General features: G+C 54.2%; 7 protein-coding genes across 7 annotated transcripts; 3 read left to right on the forward strand and 4 right to left on the reverse strand.

The window, feature by feature from the left end:
• Window positions 1–74: 74 nt before the first annotated feature.
• On the reverse strand, window positions 75–2,092 carry LMH87_008985 (uncharacterized protein; the record flags this gene model as incomplete). Its single annotated transcript, XM_056202246.1, has 3 exons — window positions 75–142; window positions 535–597; window positions 703–2,092. The coding sequence occupies 3 exons, from the start codon at window positions 2,090–2,092 to the stop codon at window positions 75–77; spliced, it is 1,521 nt and encodes a 506-aa protein (XP_056056828.1).
• A 649-nt stretch (window positions 2,093–2,741) lies between these two features.
• On the reverse strand, window positions 2,742–3,128 carry LMH87_008986 (uncharacterized protein; the record flags this gene model as incomplete). The annotated part of the gene is made up of 1 exon (XM_056202247.1): window positions 2,742–3,128. The coding sequence occupies one exon, from the start codon at window positions 3,126–3,128 to the stop codon at window positions 2,742–2,744; it is 387 nt and encodes a 128-aa protein (XP_056056829.1).
• Window positions 3,129–3,835: 707 nt separating this feature from the next.
• On the forward strand, window positions 3,836–4,512 carry LMH87_008987 (uncharacterized protein; the record flags this gene model as incomplete). The annotated part of the gene is made up of 3 exons (XM_056202248.1): window positions 3,836–3,908; window positions 3,995–4,381; window positions 4,436–4,512. 3 exons carry the CDS (start codon window positions 3,836–3,838, stop codon window positions 4,510–4,512), a joined length of 537 nt encoding a protein of 178 aa, XP_056056830.1.
• A 571-nt stretch (window positions 4,513–5,083) lies between these two features.
• LMH87_008988 (uncharacterized protein) lies at window positions 5,084–7,516 on the reverse strand (the record flags this gene model as incomplete). Its single annotated transcript, XM_056202249.1, has 6 exons — window positions 5,084–5,305; window positions 5,355–5,442; window positions 5,492–5,954; window positions 6,002–6,349; window positions 6,404–6,488; window positions 6,545–7,516. 6 exons carry the CDS (start codon window positions 7,514–7,516, stop codon window positions 5,084–5,086), a joined length of 2,178 nt encoding a protein of 725 aa, XP_056056831.1.
• Window positions 7,517–11,051: 3,535 nt separating this feature from the next.
• Window positions 11,052–12,289, reverse strand: LMH87_008989 (uncharacterized protein; the record flags this gene model as incomplete). The annotated part of the gene is made up of 3 exons (XM_056202250.1): window positions 11,052–11,875; window positions 11,937–12,070; window positions 12,186–12,289. The coding sequence occupies 3 exons, from the start codon at window positions 12,287–12,289 to the stop codon at window positions 11,052–11,054; spliced, it is 1,062 nt and encodes a 353-aa protein (XP_056056832.1).
• Window positions 12,290–13,507: 1,218 nt separating this feature from the next.
• On the forward strand, window positions 13,508–15,189 carry LMH87_008990 (uncharacterized protein; the record flags this gene model as incomplete). The annotated part of the gene is made up of 2 exons (XM_056202251.1): window positions 13,508–13,604; window positions 13,655–15,189. 2 exons carry the CDS (start codon window positions 13,508–13,510, stop codon window positions 15,187–15,189), a joined length of 1,632 nt encoding a protein of 543 aa, XP_056056833.1.
• Window positions 15,190–15,577: 388 nt separating this feature from the next.
• On the forward strand, window positions 15,578–16,406 carry LMH87_008991 (uncharacterized protein; the record flags this gene model as incomplete). Its single annotated transcript, XM_056202252.1, has 6 exons — window positions 15,578–15,636; window positions 15,691–15,801; window positions 15,863–15,879; window positions 15,929–16,074; window positions 16,137–16,217; window positions 16,275–16,406. 6 exons carry the CDS (start codon window positions 15,578–15,580, stop codon window positions 16,404–16,406), a joined length of 546 nt encoding a protein of 181 aa, XP_056056834.1.
• Window positions 16,407–17,004: the final 598 nt, after the last annotated feature.

Genomic DNA, 17,004 nt, shown 5'->3' on the forward strand with positions numbered 1-17,004 from the left:
CTATTTCATCATTTTTACATGTTCCGTGACAGGACCCAGCTACTAAAATTCCCCGGCAGGAACCTCATATCAAGTCAATACAGTGCACCCTCACACAGTATCATCAAGTCGTCGGATTTTTGCTCAAACTCCGACGACTTATCTACGATAGATCAGAGCGAAGATACGGCCGAGTTTCTGTTCCCATTCAGCCTCTGCGAGCACATCGACCAGATTTCATCGCGGCAGTGCGCCTCTGCTTTCCATCGCGACCGAGCCCAAGCAAACTCAGCATATACATCGGCTCATCGCTATCCCGTATTACCGCCGGTGGCCACCGTCCGCCCGTGCGTGTCGGAACCGGAATACCGCTACGCGGTCGCTGTCCATGCCGCGGCGGCGGCGGTGGTGGTGGTGGTGATGGTACGTCGTCTCGGCATCTCTGCCTCGCAGCATCCTGCATTTCCTTCGCCTCCTCCTCCACGGAGCTGTACTCGGACGGGGACGGCGGCGCCGCGGCCGCCGCCACCGTCACCGTCGCCACCCCCGACACACTCTGTGTAAAGAGCGACGACGGCGAGTGGAGGGTCGTGCTGCTGCTTCTGGCGCCGGCGGAGTCTGAATCATGGTAAGCATCGTAAATGTCGGAGAGGGGCGCCTCGGAGCACAGCGACGACTGGCTGCGGAGGATGTGCCGCTCGTGGTCGGCACGCCACGGCTCACCTGGAACGTTGAGGGATGCCCCGGCCTCGGCCGCGACGTCGACACCGAGGCGAGTGCTGCGACGGCGGTGAGAAGGCGGCATCGGCTGCAACGGCCTGCACGGCGGCGCCGGGGGACAGTGGTCGTCGGTCGTCGGCCGGGGCGGCCTGACGTCGCTTTGGTCGTCGAGGCGGCCGTGAGCATCCTCATCGTTGGAGTTTTCGCTAACGCAGACAGGCGGACGATAAGCAGAGGCAGAAGGGGCATTCTCGGCTGCGCGACTAGAGTCGATAGTGGCCCTCGCGGTCTCGATACTATCAACGCGCCGAATGATGAGGCTATTCGGCAAGTACTGCGAGTACCCTTCCCTCGGGCCCGTCCTTCGTCTCGGTCGCCAGCGACCAGCAATCCACCCGTCCTCCTCCGCATACTCATCATCATTATCAACATCATTCTCCTGCCTGCCGCTCGCGCCGCCGAGCACGTACGCTCCCTCCTTCAACTCCATCATCGGCATCCGCCAGCCCCGGCGCATATGTCCTCTCCCCTCCTCACGGCGGCTCTCCGCGGCCCCGCCGGCGCTCATCTGCGCCCCCAACAACTTAGCCACTATGCCCACCATCAGGTCGCTCTCGTCCCGGATATGGCGCTGCCTGCGCGCGTCGTAGCAGCGGTCGATCCAGGCCTCGGCCATGCGCAGCAGCGGCGGCTGCGGCGCCGCCGCCGCGGCAGTCCGCTTCCCCTCGACATCGTGCAAGTGCAAGTGCCGCCGCGCGAGCAGCGACGTCCGCAGATCCATGAGAAACTGCTTCGAGCCGCCGACGACGGCCAGCTTGCACGCCGCGCAGTCGTGGTGCCGCGCGCACTGCGGCACCGAGACGTCCAGCGCCCGCTGCATCTCGTCCTCCCAGCGGGTCTTGCCCATCCACAGCACCGTGATGCTCGACATGCTGCGCAGCCAGCGCTCGGCGGCCTCCTCGCCGACGTCTTCCCGCTGCTGCGGCTGCTTCGTCTCCTTCTGCTCCTGGAGGCGCGCCCGGACGCGGTCGGCGCGGACAGTCGCCTCCTCGGTGACGAGCGCCATGAGCGCCGACAGCACGTGCGGGTTGAGCGCGCGGTGGCTGCGGCAGAGCGCGGCCGTGCCCTGCGCCTGCAGCACCTCGTGCGGCCTGGAAAAGGCGCCGCGGATGAAGACGTCGGCCATGAGGGAAAGGGTGCCCTGCCGCCGGATCGACGCCTCGTGCAGTGCGGCAATGTGGAAGCGCTGGAGCTTGAGCCAGGTGTCGCAGGAGGCGAGCGTCTTGGATCTGGTGGTGGCGTGCTTCATGTAAAGGATGCGCGCGAGGGCGTCGACCGCGGGCTGCTTCAGGGCCGCAAAGGCTGCGCCGGGGTCATCTTTCATGGCGGGCATCTTGTTGGTTATACTCTAGTTGCTGATGTAGCTGGTGTGCAATACAGTCCAAACTTGTCATTGGAGAGTCCTATTTGAATTGAAGAAGAGCAGCTACTTTTTTATACATTTTGATACATTGCTGTTTGATTTTCGGAACAGTCTCAAGTTGGTTGTTCTTTTACAAACGAATACCGTCTTTGTGCAGTGTTCACCGTCGTGATAATTGGCAAAAGCAAACGGGAAGGTTTACGGCAACACGCACAGGGACAAAGACGACAGATGAGCCCAGTCACAGCCTCGTTCAAGCAGGATAAAAGCACTCCTTTTTCTCAGAAGTCAATCGTACGGCAAGAGGCGGGCAGCCGTTTGTGCAGCACAGTGTTGGGCTCAACACACTCGTTCTGTACACAGCGCCAGTTCTAGCATCCATCTCCTTCCATCCAATAGCAGCAATTTCATTAGAAGATAGTGTGAGAATCTATCTTTTGCCGCTGAACCAGTCATTCCAAAGTCTCACGCACATCTTGGATAAAGATTTCAAAGTAATTAATATTAAGGCCCTTTCTCCAGGTCAGTGATTACCACCCGAACTAGTTGCTAAAATCCAAAACACCTTCTTAACCCCTATTTTCCCCAAATGATCCAATGCAATGAGCAAGCTGCAGCTTCAATCAAACCACCCATACAGACCGGCCATGATGACGGCCAGCACGGGCGGGACCATCCAGTGCTGCGCCTCGCCGCCGCCAATCAGGCTGCGGCTCACGAAGCCGTCGGTCACGGCCAGCGCGGCGCCGGCGGCCAGGCCGTGCGCGAGCAGCCGGTCGTCGCCCGTGCGCCAGATGAGCGCGAGGAGCGAGCCGACGGCGATGTTGCGGATGCCCCAGATGCGCATGAGCGCGAAGCTCAACTTCCGCGCCGCCGACTCAACGGGCACGGGGAACTGCAGCGCCCAGAGGTGGCCCGCGGGCCGGGCCATGCCGTTGAGGCCGAGCAGGACGAGGGTGCTGCTGAGGAAGAGGCCGGCGGCGGCAAAGTTGGGGTGCGACGACATGGTGGAAGATGTTTGTCGTAGATGGTTGTATGTGTGTGGTGTGTGTAAGTTGCCAAAGAGGTGTGAGAATGTAAAAGACGAATGTGTATTGATGAGTTTAGGCTGAGCAAAAGAGACGAGTATTTGGTATTACCATTGTACTTAAATAAAGCCAACAAACTAACTACCACTTGCCAACTTAGTTGTATGCTAAAAATCCTGTTTGACATTTTAGTCAACATGTCCGATAATCCCGGCTTACAATGTCACTACTAGCCAACACCGCCAAAAAAAAAAAGCCCCCTCCACCAAGTCCGCACCTCGTTAATAAGCACCGCACACGGGCTTTATTACTATCACCGAGGCGAAAATACATCATTATTCATCTCTCGCGTAATTGCAGTATTGCGCATCTCATGAGCCATCAGATTCGAAATCGAGCATGCTCGAAAGGCCTCGCGCGTTCAGTGACGCGTACTGGTAACCCTCTCATAGACTTCAACAACGCAACGGCGCTAGTCCTCCGCTCGTAAACTACCGCGCTAATAATGTAAGCTTTGGCGGGGGCTAGAAATTGGCTGCGCTGAACTTGTTGACTGTCGCGAGAGTCAAGTTGGGGAAATCTACAAAAACAAAACAAAAAGCATCCTAATTCAAAAAGCATCATAGCTTTGAAATCATCACAAGCATTCTAGCCCAAAGCTTCATTTGTACCAAAACTACCAACCATGGCGCCCACAAAGCCATATCGAGACTATCTCTATGTTTTCATGGTGGTTATGCACTTGACCGCGATGATAGGTACGTACGACTACAAAACGTTTGACCACCATCTTCATAATGTGCACCAAAGGTTTTTACTTCTAACTTTTGCTGTTCTGAATAAGGCGTTGACTTTGTCCCCTTCTATCCCGCGAGCTTGGTCGAGCCTCCATCTTCACCCTTTCGGCTTCTCGTCGCCTATCGCAACTGGTACATCCGTACAATGTCCGACCCTTACTACGGCATGGATGCGCCAGGACACTTCTTCGACTTTCTCGTGTACATCGAGCTCGTCGTGCAGTTCCCGTTGGCTCTATACATGATATCTGGTGGGCTTTGGGAGACGACCCTCTCCGGCACCGTCGAGCTCGCCGGTGCTCTGTACGGGATCGTCACTGGGCTGTGTACCGCTTTGGTGTGCCATGACATGTGGCATCTTGGACCGGACACCATCGACGCTTCAGCGAAGCAGACGCTTTTATATGGTGCTTACTTGCCATTCGCTATATTCCGTATGTCTGAAAAAAATCGCTTGCGCTTTGTTTCTTTGCTAATCAAGGATGTAGCGACATTAATGAGTCTAGACATGTGTCTGAGACTAATGCCTAGACTGCGCACTGCACATAAATCTAAAATGCAGTAGATCTTACATACTCTCGGAGAGCATGCTCAAGAGTTCTAGGCACAATCGAATATGGGGCAATATTCTGGAGATGGGATGAAAAGTGAAAATGCAGTCATCAACTATATACAATGCAAATAAGCACCTCCACGGTATTCCCGTCCTCCACCTCGTGCCTACTCCAGCACGCCAATAAAGTCATTTCCCATCAGATAAAGATCGTAATATGTATGAGTTACCAAGACCCGTGACGCCGTGTTCGAACCATGCTAAACAATGGTGTGTTACCCCAAGGGCACAGAATACAACAAAAGAAAAGCAGACGCCTTGTCATCATAAGCACCTGATCAAACTCCTGGCAGGGGGAAAACATTGTAAACCACCAGCGGCCATGGCTAAGCCGACAAATGAAAGAGAAAAAAGTTGCAAAAAGAAAGTGTAGTGCAAAGAACGCCCAAGTAACTGCAACACAGCTGGCTACCAATCGCCGTACCAGCTCGCAGCTCCCAATGCAGCCAGCCTTCGAATTGCCGGCAATCAACGCCAGAATCATTCATAGATTGGTCATTGCAAATATGTATATACCCAACATTTATCCAACAGGTTGGACGCTCTGGGCATCCTGCCCCATACGCCTCTTCTCCATCCGAATTTTGGCGGCCTCTGTTCCGTCGTCGGGAGGTGCCATTTCTTTGAACCATGGGTGGTTCAGTGCCTCGCGGGCCGTGATGCGCTGGACAGGGTCATAGATGAACATTTTCCGCAGCAAGTCGTGGAAGTTCTTGAAGAACGTCGTGTTCTTCGGAATTATATCCTGGTAATGGTCAGTAACGTTATACAACCACAAGATTTGATAGACATACATCAAGATTTTTCATGGCTTTGACAAATCTCTTCGAACTCCGCGATGTATCTGGAGCTGGATAGTCGAGCTTCAGTCGTTTAAAGTATCTACTAGCATATTAGTTAATGTCCGCGGGGACAGGCTCGAGACACATACTTGGAAGCCGGGTTGCCGCCTGTTCTGGTGGACATCTTGTTGACGTTCTGGACAAGATGAGCGTCTATCCGCTGCCCAATAACCTGTTCCATCATGGCAAGGTGCTCCAGGTTGTCGTGTGTTTGGAAAAGGGCGTCTCCTGTGAAGAACTCCACTAGGATGCACCCGATACTCCAGATATCACAAGGGAAAGACCAGCCAAGACCGAGAATAATTTCGGGCGCACGATAATGACGGGTAGAAACGACAGACGAATGATATTCGTCCTCGAATGTGGCAGAGCCAAAGTCGATCAATCGAATTTCAGTGTCGAGCAGCACCCGCCTTTGCGTGGCTTGTCGATTAATCGTTGTCGAAGCGGACGGAATCTTTCTGTGATAGGTGAAAGTTTGATATGAGTTGTCGTATAGTAAAATGTTCTCGGGTTTGAGATCGGTATGTATTAGATTGAGGTCGTGCAGGACTGGTAAAGTGTTAGCGAGGAAGGTCAAGGTCAAGGGCGATACATACAAGCGACGCTGGTAAGCAATTGGCGAGCGAATTTTTGAATCTGGCTGTTGGGGAATGGGACGAAGTGGTTGCCTTTGAGAAAGTCAAAGACGCTTTGGCCGAGAAGATCCATGACAATGCAGATGTGGCCACGATAGTCGAAGCAGTCCCGCAGATGAATGCATCGGTTCCTGTTGGTGGGATCATTTGCTTTCAGGGTGGCAAAGACACGGAGCTCAATGCGTGAAGCGTCCCGGTATTTTTGGACCGAGCGGATAATCTTGACAGCGACGGCCTCGTTTCGCCGGCGGTCACGGGCTTGGACAACCTTGCCGAAAGTACCTTGACCAAGCAGGCATTTGACTTTATCTGGTAGAGTATTAGTATTGGTTCGAGCCGATGGAGGGGTTCGAAAAATCTTACACTTGTCGGTAAGGTCTGCATCGGGGACGACGATATAGTGACCGTCGTCATCGTCAACCTTGACATTTTTGGAGTATTGCTGAATCTGCAGGACAGTTAGCGCTGTGATCGTAAACGCCCAACGAGGAAAGAAGTACATACGTCATGGACAACTCGAACGTAGACATCGCCTGCCTTCTTAGGAGGGTATGGCGGTGGTACATAGGCTTCGAAGGGGTGACCGAGACCCTCGATATCACGACGTTTGGCCTCGATGGCGACCTGTTGACGGGTGCGCTTCCTCTTGAGCGGGGCAGACACTGAATCGGGCTGGCCATTGGAAGACAACGAAGTTGGAGCAGTAGTCTGGGCGGTGGAGTGGTGGCCATCGCTGGACAACGTCGAGGCACTGGGTGTGATGTTGTGATTTGGGGTAGTTGCGTGGGAGCCGGCCACAGGCTGGATGTGGTAGTGGGCCGGCTTCACATCGTCTCGTCTTCGACGCTTGGCTGGCTGTGCTTGTTGTAGTTGCTGCTGAGGAAGAACGCCGCCCGGATTGATGATATGGCTGCTGGCAGCATAGCCGTGGGCGAGCTTGCGGCCCTGGTTCGCCTCTGGTTCTGGTGTATCATCGATGACTATGATTTCTTTGGGGAGGCCGTTGCGGTAGAAGTTGTTCCAATCAGGCTCCCGAGAGCGTCGGCGTTTGCGGGAGGCGTGGTCGTCAATGGCACCGCTCGCCGTGGCCGTCATGGTCGCACTGCTGGACATGTTGGTGGTGAAGCTATCGTCGGGACGTGTGGCGGAGTTGTAGCCGGGCACGTCGAGGTACGCATGGGGAGGGGGAGGCGGCGGATGGTCTAGCAGGCCATCGGTCGGGGCGGAAGCGTTGTCGACGGGATAGCGACGCAGATGAAGCGGACTCGGGTGGCCGTAGGCGGGAAGAAGATGAGCGGTGCTCGACACAGCGGCAGATGGGGGGACGACCGGGCTCGAGGCGGCGACGGGGGCGGCAGGACGGTAGCCAGGAGAGGCAGCGTATTGTTGTTGATGGGCAGCGTAGGGTGAGTGGTAATGGCGCGGGTGGTGGTAGTGAGGGAGCGTGGCCGCCACGGCTGTCGCAGGTGTCGACATGCCGCTAGTGGTGCCTTGCGAGCAAGGCGTGTGAATTGCTGTGTTGTAGTTCTCGAGAGGTGCAGAAAGTCGCGAACAGGACCAGATGGGTTGTTGAAAGGACGATGTTTTCGAAATGAAGCCACGAATGTCCCAGTCAGAGTGTTCGGCTTGGGGGGGGTTATTTTCGGGAAAGTTGGAACACGGCCGGGGTGGGAGTGCTAAGAGGTGCTAGAGCGTTTGGTGCTAAAAAAGATGGGCTTGGTGGTGGTGCAAGTGGTGGTAGCATTGGCCGTTGTAGGTAGATAGTGGTGCAAGTGCACTGTAACTAAAGGTTTGGTGGCTGCAGGCCAGAGCGCCTTTGATAATTGGTGCGTGCTTGCCGTTTCGTTTATTGGCTTCCATGCTGGCTCAAGCGGGTGGCGGCAATGGTATCTTAGGTAGTGGACTATAGTGGGCAGCCGACAGAATACAGGGCCATCGCTCTCGAAACGCCGGCCAGCTGACAGTGACGGTAGAAGCGGTGGATAGAGCAAAAGTCACCTGCTGAGGCACCGTGAGTGAGCGTGCTTGCAGCGTCAAATCGCACGCCGATTTGAGTCCTAAAAATCTACACCGAGGGGAATGATACATGTGCTTTCATAAGGATGGCAAAGCAAGCCACCGACCAAGTCAACAAACCAGAGTGGGAGGGGGAAGCGAGAGGGCCTCCGTCCTCGTGGCTGCATGTTCCAGCGCCAGTCTGCGTGGAATGAGCGCGGAGGCAGACGAGGCGGTGGCTTCTGAAAAGAGGGCTACATCAGACAGAGGAGAATAGGGTTGCGGCATGTACCTGCAATCAATAGAAGAATACAACGAAAAGAAGAGAAAGAAGAACATGAAAAGACGGCAATGTCAAACGTGGACAAAAAGCCATCTTGATTCACAGTCTTTGTTGTGCCGCCTGCGTTTGCGTTGTCGGCGGACGCAAGGAGGGACTTGCCTCTAGTAGCGTGCAAAGCGCACTGTATCTACTGTGCATGCATGCACGGCGGTGCAGCAATGCACGATGTGGCGTTGGCCCAGCGCGCCGGCAAAAGTTTGTTTGTATCAAAGGCCACCGAAATTTCTGGCTACTTTGAGAAGAAAAAACCATAATATATGTCGACTTTTTTTCTCAAGCAGATGATGACCTTTGCAAATTTCAGCAAACCCTTCGTCGTTGCCTGGAGCCGTGCGCGGAACGTTCACCGACGCACGGGGGCGGCGGCGCGGTTGGCCCGGCAGACAGGCAAGGCAATGACTAGCGAAAAAAGCACAAAGGCCAGCAAAAATTCACTGTACAGATGCCAAAAGTCAGAGTGGTCCGCCTTTGCCATCCACAGAGGCAAGCGTAAGTAGTTGAAAGATGGGCCAAATAATGGGCCGTCGTCGTCATGTACACAGGCACAGATAGACATGACCACCACCAGTAAAATGCCCTTGTGCCTTTCTCAGTAGACCGAACAACGGGTGGGTGCCTCAGCACTTCTCTATCACCACGCATACTCCGTACCCTGGCCTCCTGCCTTTCCTTACACCATCAGCAACGGAACCCCCTCCGACCGAGCATACAAGCGACGGCGTCCTTTGCCACTCATCGACTCCCACGTTGCATGGGCATGGCAAGGAAACGAGATGTGCACTAACTGACATGTCGCCTGCACTAAACTGCTGCGCAGCGGGAGGGGTGGGGTCTGTAGACGATTGGAGGTGCGGCCCGTGGTACAGCATCGGCGCATCGAAAGGACGCGAGCGTCAACAGATGCGATGTGACTTTTTATCTCCATAACAGGGTGTCGGAATAATTAAAAAATCGCTGGAATTTATTCATGGTGAATGGCCTTTAGCTCATATGGGCTCAGTCTCTACGCCAGCCCTCCCTCTATTCTGGCTGCGGGCCTGTGCTGCCCAGCTGACCTGCTAATAAGGCGCTCCTTTTTTCCCCTCCCCGAATGGCGTGGTGTATATACCAGTGCAAAGCGACTCGGCACGCTCCTGATCGCCATACATTCACCTCTTCCGCCAAACCACGCCTTGTTCAGGGGGGAACCAGCTGACAGGATAGTAGCCTCACTTGCCGTTTAGTTAGTCCTTGGCTAAAATCTCCCTGGTCTTATCTGCATGCTGCAAGAGATCAGCACCAGCACTGGCACCGCACCATGTTCAGACGCTTGCCCGTTGGGCTTGAGCACGCCAACAACTCGGCGCACAACCAGTGCTGAGGCTTGGCAGGCTGGCTTCCAGGTTGGCCCAAGGCCCCTCCTTCCCGCCGTTGCACCCTGCCAACAGTGCCAGCCTGCAGGCCGGTACCGCCATCATGGAACTTGTCCGCTCACCACGTCCGCCTTGCTGTAAATAAAAGAGCCGGAGAGCCGTGAATGACGCCCAATCAATGGAGCATGCGAACCATTTTTGCCCCGTGTCTTGAGTGTGTTCAACGCTACCGCAGAAATCATGGTCGTACACGCAATTTTGTGCATGTTAATGCCTCGCGCGTTTCTTTCGGCTCTATTACTAGCATTTCCTTTCACGATGTCCCAAATCCGCCCGAGACCCAACGCCAGACTCCGAATCTTACCCAAGTAACAGGCTGAAATTCCGACCGCGCTCAACACTGCCGCTGTTTGCTTGCTTACAACTCCAATGCCATCGTTTCATGCATATACCGACTCCCTGGTGTCCTCGGCATACCATGGCATGTCCCTCTATCGCACACGCAACGCAATGCCGGCAAATATTCACCGTCCTGATTTGGCTACCCGGTAGTCAACTGCTCCTCCAATTTTGTTTCACATCGCCTGCAAGTCTTGGGACATGGTTCGCCGGCCTAAGCACGCCATGGAATCCTCTGCCTCGCTCCTCGCCATCCAAATCCTTTGCCCCCCCTCCTTTCCTTCCTGTCCTTGTCTTGCCGTGCCACTGACTGCAGCCACATTTGACCCGACCATCATCGCGGAGAGCGGGGGAGCACCGCTCCAAGGAATGAACAGCAGCACATTGGCCCGTTTAATACCGCAGCCCAACCATGAACCAAACCATGTACACTCACATAAAATCAAATTGCGACAGAATTAGCAAGATGGGTTGCTGCCAAGCTGCGCGATTGCCGCTCTCGCTCCCCGCATGACGCCCCTCTCTTTTGCATTATAAAAATGCCTAGGCTGGGCCTGATGCCCAAACTCCTCCTCAGCAACAAGCAACCAGGCGAGCGACTTCCAGTACCGCTATTCCGAGTATCATACCTGAGCACTCGTTCAGCTGACCAGGGTCGTACATCGTATTCCTGGCAGATGGGCCGCCAAGAGCCTTTGCGAAACTCTCAAGCCGTAGTCTCGTAGCATGTCTGTCGAAACATAGCATTAAACTTTTAAAGCTTTCACAACTATCATCTATCGCTCTCTAATGAGAAAATTGAGATCCAAACAAAATACGCCAAATGCCTGCGCGCCCGCCTCAACCCTCCTGTAGTGTCCAAAGAGCTCTTCGTCACACCCCCCATCTTGCGTCAGCCGTGGTCATCCTGCACGTCTCCCATTTACAGACCACGGTTGAACCAGACCTTGCCTCTGTCACCTCCCTTGCCATGGAACTCGGGCTCCAGATCGTCCGCGCTAATCTCCTGCTGCTGGGGGAACACGGCCAGCGCCAGCGGCAGCGCCGCAAACGACACGACTGTGATGAGGCCCAGGTTGAGGCCAATCGGCACCAGCATGGCCACCTTGGGCCGCGACTGCACCCACTGCTTGGCCATCAGACGCCTGTACCACGCCTGCTTCTCCTGGATGTGGTACAGCACCATGGCGGGGATGATCATGATGGGGCTGTTGTTGAAGACGCGGCTCGCCGCCGTCTCGTACACGGCCAGCTTGGCCGCCTTTTGGCTGCGGCCCAGCGACGGCACGTCGCGCTCCGACTTGCCCTCGGCCTGCAGCGCCTGCTTCTGCGCCTCCGAGATGACGGGCCGCACGTCGATGCCCGTCACAATCTCGCCGCGCCGCATGATGTAGGCGTTGAGCGCGCCCGCCGAGGCCACCGCCGCAAAGGGGATCAGGCGTTTGAGGATGTTGCGTGTCGACGGCGCCACGCGCAGCCGCGGCACCAGCGCGTTGAGCCCCAGCGCCACCGAGCACGACGCCGTCACCGCGATGCCGTACGACTTGGCCAGCGTCGCCGTCGTCATCGGCGACGACTTGTTGGCGTTGGAGCTGTTGACGGCCACGTTGAGCGACTGGTTGGCAATCTGCCACCCGACGGTGCCGACGGTGCCTAGGCCGGGCTGCAGCATGCCGACGGTGACGACGAGGTTGGACAGGACAAACGACGACATTCGAAAGGGAAGAAACACAGCTTCGCCGGTATCTGGACAGTTTGGGTTAGTTCTGTGCTGGGTTTGCCGATTTGTTTGCTCGTCTTGACATGCCTGGGTGCAGGGTCGAGTCGACAATCTTCTTTGCGTTCCAGAGCTCAGGAGTCATGTCCTTGAGCTCGCCCGTCTTGTACTTTGTGACGAGTTGCTTTGCGTTTTCGAGACCCGACTGTCCGGCAAAGAGCGTGCTGCGAAGAACAAGGTTAGCAAGCTTGTCATGGGACTGAAGAACAGGTGTCTGCCGCTGGCGGCGCCATGCAGTGCGAGACACCTCACCGGGACAAATTGCTCGCGGCGACGTACCTCGGGTCAGTCAGTGTGATGGCATGCTGGACTCGTCCAAAGTATGTCGACAAATCGTACTGCGAGCGCGGCAGTTCGCGGTCGCCGGGGAGGGAGGCAGACATTATCGCGGCTGTCGAGTCGGCTCTCTTGCGATTCGCAACGATGAATTGGCCAGGCTGCACCGTCTACAGACTACACTTGTATTCGTCGCGGGGTCGGGAGGCGCTTCCACTCTCGAGGGCGGTGCAAATTGAATGTCAATTGTCAGACTCTTGGCGGTCAAGGTCAATTTTCTATCGCCTGTGCCGAATATCTGGATGACGATGCTAGCCGCACGCTACCGATGTCGGCTGACCAGTGTGAGTGAATCGATTAGGCCAATTTTTTTTAGTGGTCTGGGGAAGAAAGGGCAAGTTGGCCAGAAAAGTCTAGCGTTGGTTGACTAGCGCAGGGACGCCCGCAAGGTCCAGCATTTTGGCCCTACGTGCACTCTCCTTCTTGGATGCCATGTACAGTGTGATACAAGTGCAACACATGGCAGTAAAATCAATATTTTAGAATCAAAGGTAGCACGCAGCCCACTCCCAGTCGGTTTGTGTGCTGTGCTGGTAGGTAGTTCGCCTTGTAAGTGCTGCCCAAGCCACTAGCATGACGGTGTAAGCTCGCGCGTAGAGACTCGGAGCAGACTCACGCAACCAGGTGTGTTGACTCGATAGATCCAGCAAAAATAAGTTCGGGATGAAACAGAATCCATTTTGGCAAAAATAAAACCACATTCAAGTGCTGTGCGACCACGCCAGGAGTCGAACCTGGAATCTCTAGAGATTACGGAAATCGGTTGGCCGAAATCTAGCGCCTTAGCCATTAGGCCACGCGGCCGATGACCATGTTTCCGACCTAATGATACCCATCACCTTGAGGCGGTGCCGATACGAGCAGCCTTTGTAGTTTCAATTATTGAAGCATGCAATCATGAGTCACTTGGGATCTACAAGACTTGACCTGCGAGCGTGAATGTGAATATAGGTACCCACTTGGCTGGCTTACACGTTGTGGTGCTCTGCCAGCTGGCAGCTGGCGGTTGACGCACGGTTGCCAGTTGCCAGCTGCGAGCGTGCAAACGCAGGATGTTGTGGATAAGAACATTTGGTATTGCAAAATTTTCTTATTCCTCATCTTCATCTTCATAATACACCTTATCAGTCTATGTTGCATACATCTCTTGACGCGAAGAAATGTCAGCCAGTGTGCAGGAGTGGTCGGCTGCTGAGGTGGCATCTACTGACAATCTACCCGAGAATTTTCTTGGCTTACTTGAATGGGTATTGGATGAATCAGTCATGGCTGCTAAAGACAGGCTTGATGGAGACTTTGAACAGCGCTCCAGCCAAGAAGTTGTCATGGATTCGCCGCAGGCCAAAGAAATTACGGGCGTTGGTACGTCCATGATTTTTGTTCTAAGCGTCCACTCAACTAATTGTTGCCAGACGAAGTAAAAGGGCACGAGAATGCCGAAGTCAGCCCGCTCCCAAAAGAGCCATTGACTTCTGAAGCTTTCATCGGCATAGATGACGCGCAAGATAAGAGCTCAAACAAGAGCAATGTCCCTGTCGAACAAGATCAATACCCCCCGTCCTTGCGCAACAGCCAAGAACAAGCCTCCCAGTCCAAGTCTGTCTCATCCGTGGACACCGCAAGAAAGAAAGCTCTGGAGCTGGCTTCGAAATGGAAAATCCCATCCGAGGCCATTCAAGACCAGGATCGAGCAACACCTGAGGCCAAGGACTCGATTTCGTGTTGGAGCATCAGCGCCCTGGGAGAAGAACCCGTCACGCCCCCGGTCGCAATTTCTCCGAGACAAGATGAGTCCGAGAACCTGAACAATGATGGGCCTTCTGAAAAAGTCGAAGAGTTGAATTCTGCGGACAAGCCGCGTTCACTGACCGTCGCTGCCTGGGTCATGGACACCGAACAAGCGCCATTGCCGAACCTCGTTATTCCAAAGGCGGCCAATGCTTCGGCTCACTGCTGCGCCATTGACCCTGAGACCGGTGCATTCCTCCCAGCTATTGAGCATCCAGAAACGAGGTTGAATCATGAGTTGGAGGTCCAGTCAGAGCCTGGATGGCACAGAGGTCACATTACTTCAGATATGCAGATCATCAGGGAGTTGAAGGCCAGGGCGCGACTTGCGCAACGCCTAAAGGAAAGACTTCCTACGCCACTTGAAGTGGAAAGCCCTGCGCCGGACGAAGGAGAGACGACCTTCCCCAAGGCAGACTGTACGATTCGGCCCGCGACAGATGATGACATTGCCGGTATTTCAGAAATAATTAACCTGGACCGACAAGCGAATGAAGAGGCGCATCGCAAAGCCCCGTCTGGGATCAAGAGTTGGGATATCGTGAAGATTTTCAACAAATGCAGAAAGGAACAGCGACCATTCCTCGTTGCCACGGGGGGTGAAGATGACCTCTTGGACCGGTCAAAATGGCCCGCGGGCGCTGACAAGGCGTTTCAAGAATATGTCAAGTACCGGAGCAACTCTTCAGGGCCGACAGCTACTATTGTTGGTTTTGCTTTTGCGATGCCGCGACAAGGACCAAGTCTCGATGCGCAAGAAATTCACGTTGATCACTCTTGCTACGTTAATCTCTGTGTTCATCCCGCACACAGAAACAAGAAGTATGCAACGGCACTCCTTGACAGGATCCTGATGTCTGTGTCTCCCATCCACCGCAGTCTAATCGATTTTGAATGGAAGTGCGATGACCCGGCCGAGATATATGAGCAGCCAGCCTCGAATAATGCCCAGCAGTACGCGCGCATTTTTGTCGAATATCCTGATGCTCACGACGAAGACCAGAGATTGCGGTCCAGGAAGAAACTGCTGGAAAAGTTTGGATTCTCACAGGTTGGTCATTTGACTTGTCTGAGGAGCGAATCTCGCGGAGGGAAGAGATACTGGCTGGATTTATTTATTTGGGAGCTCGAGGCCCAGTCCCTCGAAAATGTTCGGTAGATGGTGCGGATCTCTTTTTTTGTGTGCAGTAGCTGCCGTTTGTCGGGAAAGAATTCCGACTGGAAGAAAGGCATGTCCATCCGTGATTGATTAGCTTTATACAAGGGTCGAGTAAGATTTGCCAGATATTTCATTGCTAATGCAAATATTAATGACTATTCTGAAAAATGGTTGTGAGATGATGAATACAGCCGTAGGTTGGAGCGAGCCTCGAGGGCCTTAAGCGGTAGGAGGCTCCACCACGGGTTCTCGAGGCATCTCTATTTTGACCCTTTCACAGTATCCAAGCCAGCTCCGTCGCAAGTATAAAAGCGCGCCTCCCTAAAATAGAGCTCCGAGCTTCGATTGCCTTGAGAGGACAGGATACAGAGAACGAGTTATCTTCAATATGCTGTCGATTCTACGAAAAGCGCGGCTCAAGGACAAGGAGATGCGCATCCTGATGCTGTGGGTTGGCGACCTCGACAAGGCAGCAGGCGCAAGCTAATGGGTAGCGTTTAGTGGCCTCGATAATGCAGGAAAAACGACAATTGTTAAAAGGATCTTGAACGAGGATGTGCATACCGTCAGCCCAACGCTGGGATTCATCATCAAGACGATAGACTACGACGGGTGAGTGGAGGCAGAGGCAGCAAGCACACGAGGACTTTTGCTAACGCTTAACACTGCTCAGATATAAGCTCAATATCTGTTGGTTTTTCACAGATACGCCGGAATGCGCGGCTGCTAACCGAGTTAGGGGATGTCGGTGGACAAAAAACTCTGCGGTCATATTGGCGAAACTACTTTGAAAAGACAGACGCGCTGATATGGGTGGTCGACTCTACGGACCGGTTGCGAATTGAAGACTGTAGAGAGGAGCTCCACGGGCTACTGCAGGAAGAGGTAGGTCGCGGTGGCAACGCGCCGATTGAGGGAGTAATACCAGAAGCTGATAAGTTCTGCAGCGGTTGGCGGGAGCTTGCCTGCTGATTTTCGCCAACAAGACGGATGTGGACGGATGCATGACAGAGACGGAAATTCTACAGGTAGGTAGCAGAATTATCAAAGCTCCGTGACCGTGACACGACGCTAACGAAGCTCAGGGTCTCCGACTAGACGAAATTCGAACGCATCAATGGCACATTCTCCAGTGCAGCGCCATGACGGGCAAGAACCTCAACGAAGGGATTGCGTGGGTTGTGGAGGATGCGAAGAAGAGGCTGTTTCTGTACTAGCGAGCATACCGACTCGGGCAGCTGTAACGAAATATACCACAGTAGATATGAAGAATATAAGAAAAATCAGAAATATAATAGGATATTTGACAAGGGCAGTGCATATTGTGCAACCCATCAAAGGAGGGGGGTTGCAACAGAGAGAGTGCATGACGTGCATACGAGTAAGTCGATGGCGGCGATGCAACGGCTGAGACGATAGGATGCGACTGGAGCCGGAAAAGCATTGAGCCAATGGCAAAGGGTCAGATGGCCGAGACGACCCAGAATCTCGCTTTATACCGGCGCTGACTATCGACTGAGGCAAAGTGGGAGAAGGGGCCATGATTCGCCAACGCGGAGACGACGCGGTGCGGGTGGGCTTTTGTTTTCTTGGGCCGGGCTTTTGTTTACATGCCGCATTGGGCTATGATGCGTGTGCTAACAGAGTCTACTTGTAGACTTGGGGGGTTCGAAAAAGGAGAAAGGGACAAGGTAGATGGGAGGGAAAAGTCTACATGGGCAATGCGTGGTAAAACGAGGGTGTAATGCAAGCAGATCTTCCAACTTGTTCGCCTGGCCGGTATGATGGTTTTAATTGAAGACCCCCTGCTAGAGC

Source organism: Akanthomyces muscarius, assembly GCF_028009165.1.
Source record: "Akanthomyces muscarius strain Ve6 chromosome Unknown contig_18, whole genome shotgun sequence".
NCBI lineage: Eukaryota > Fungi > Ascomycota > Sordariomycetes > Hypocreales > Cordycipitaceae > Akanthomyces > Akanthomyces muscarius.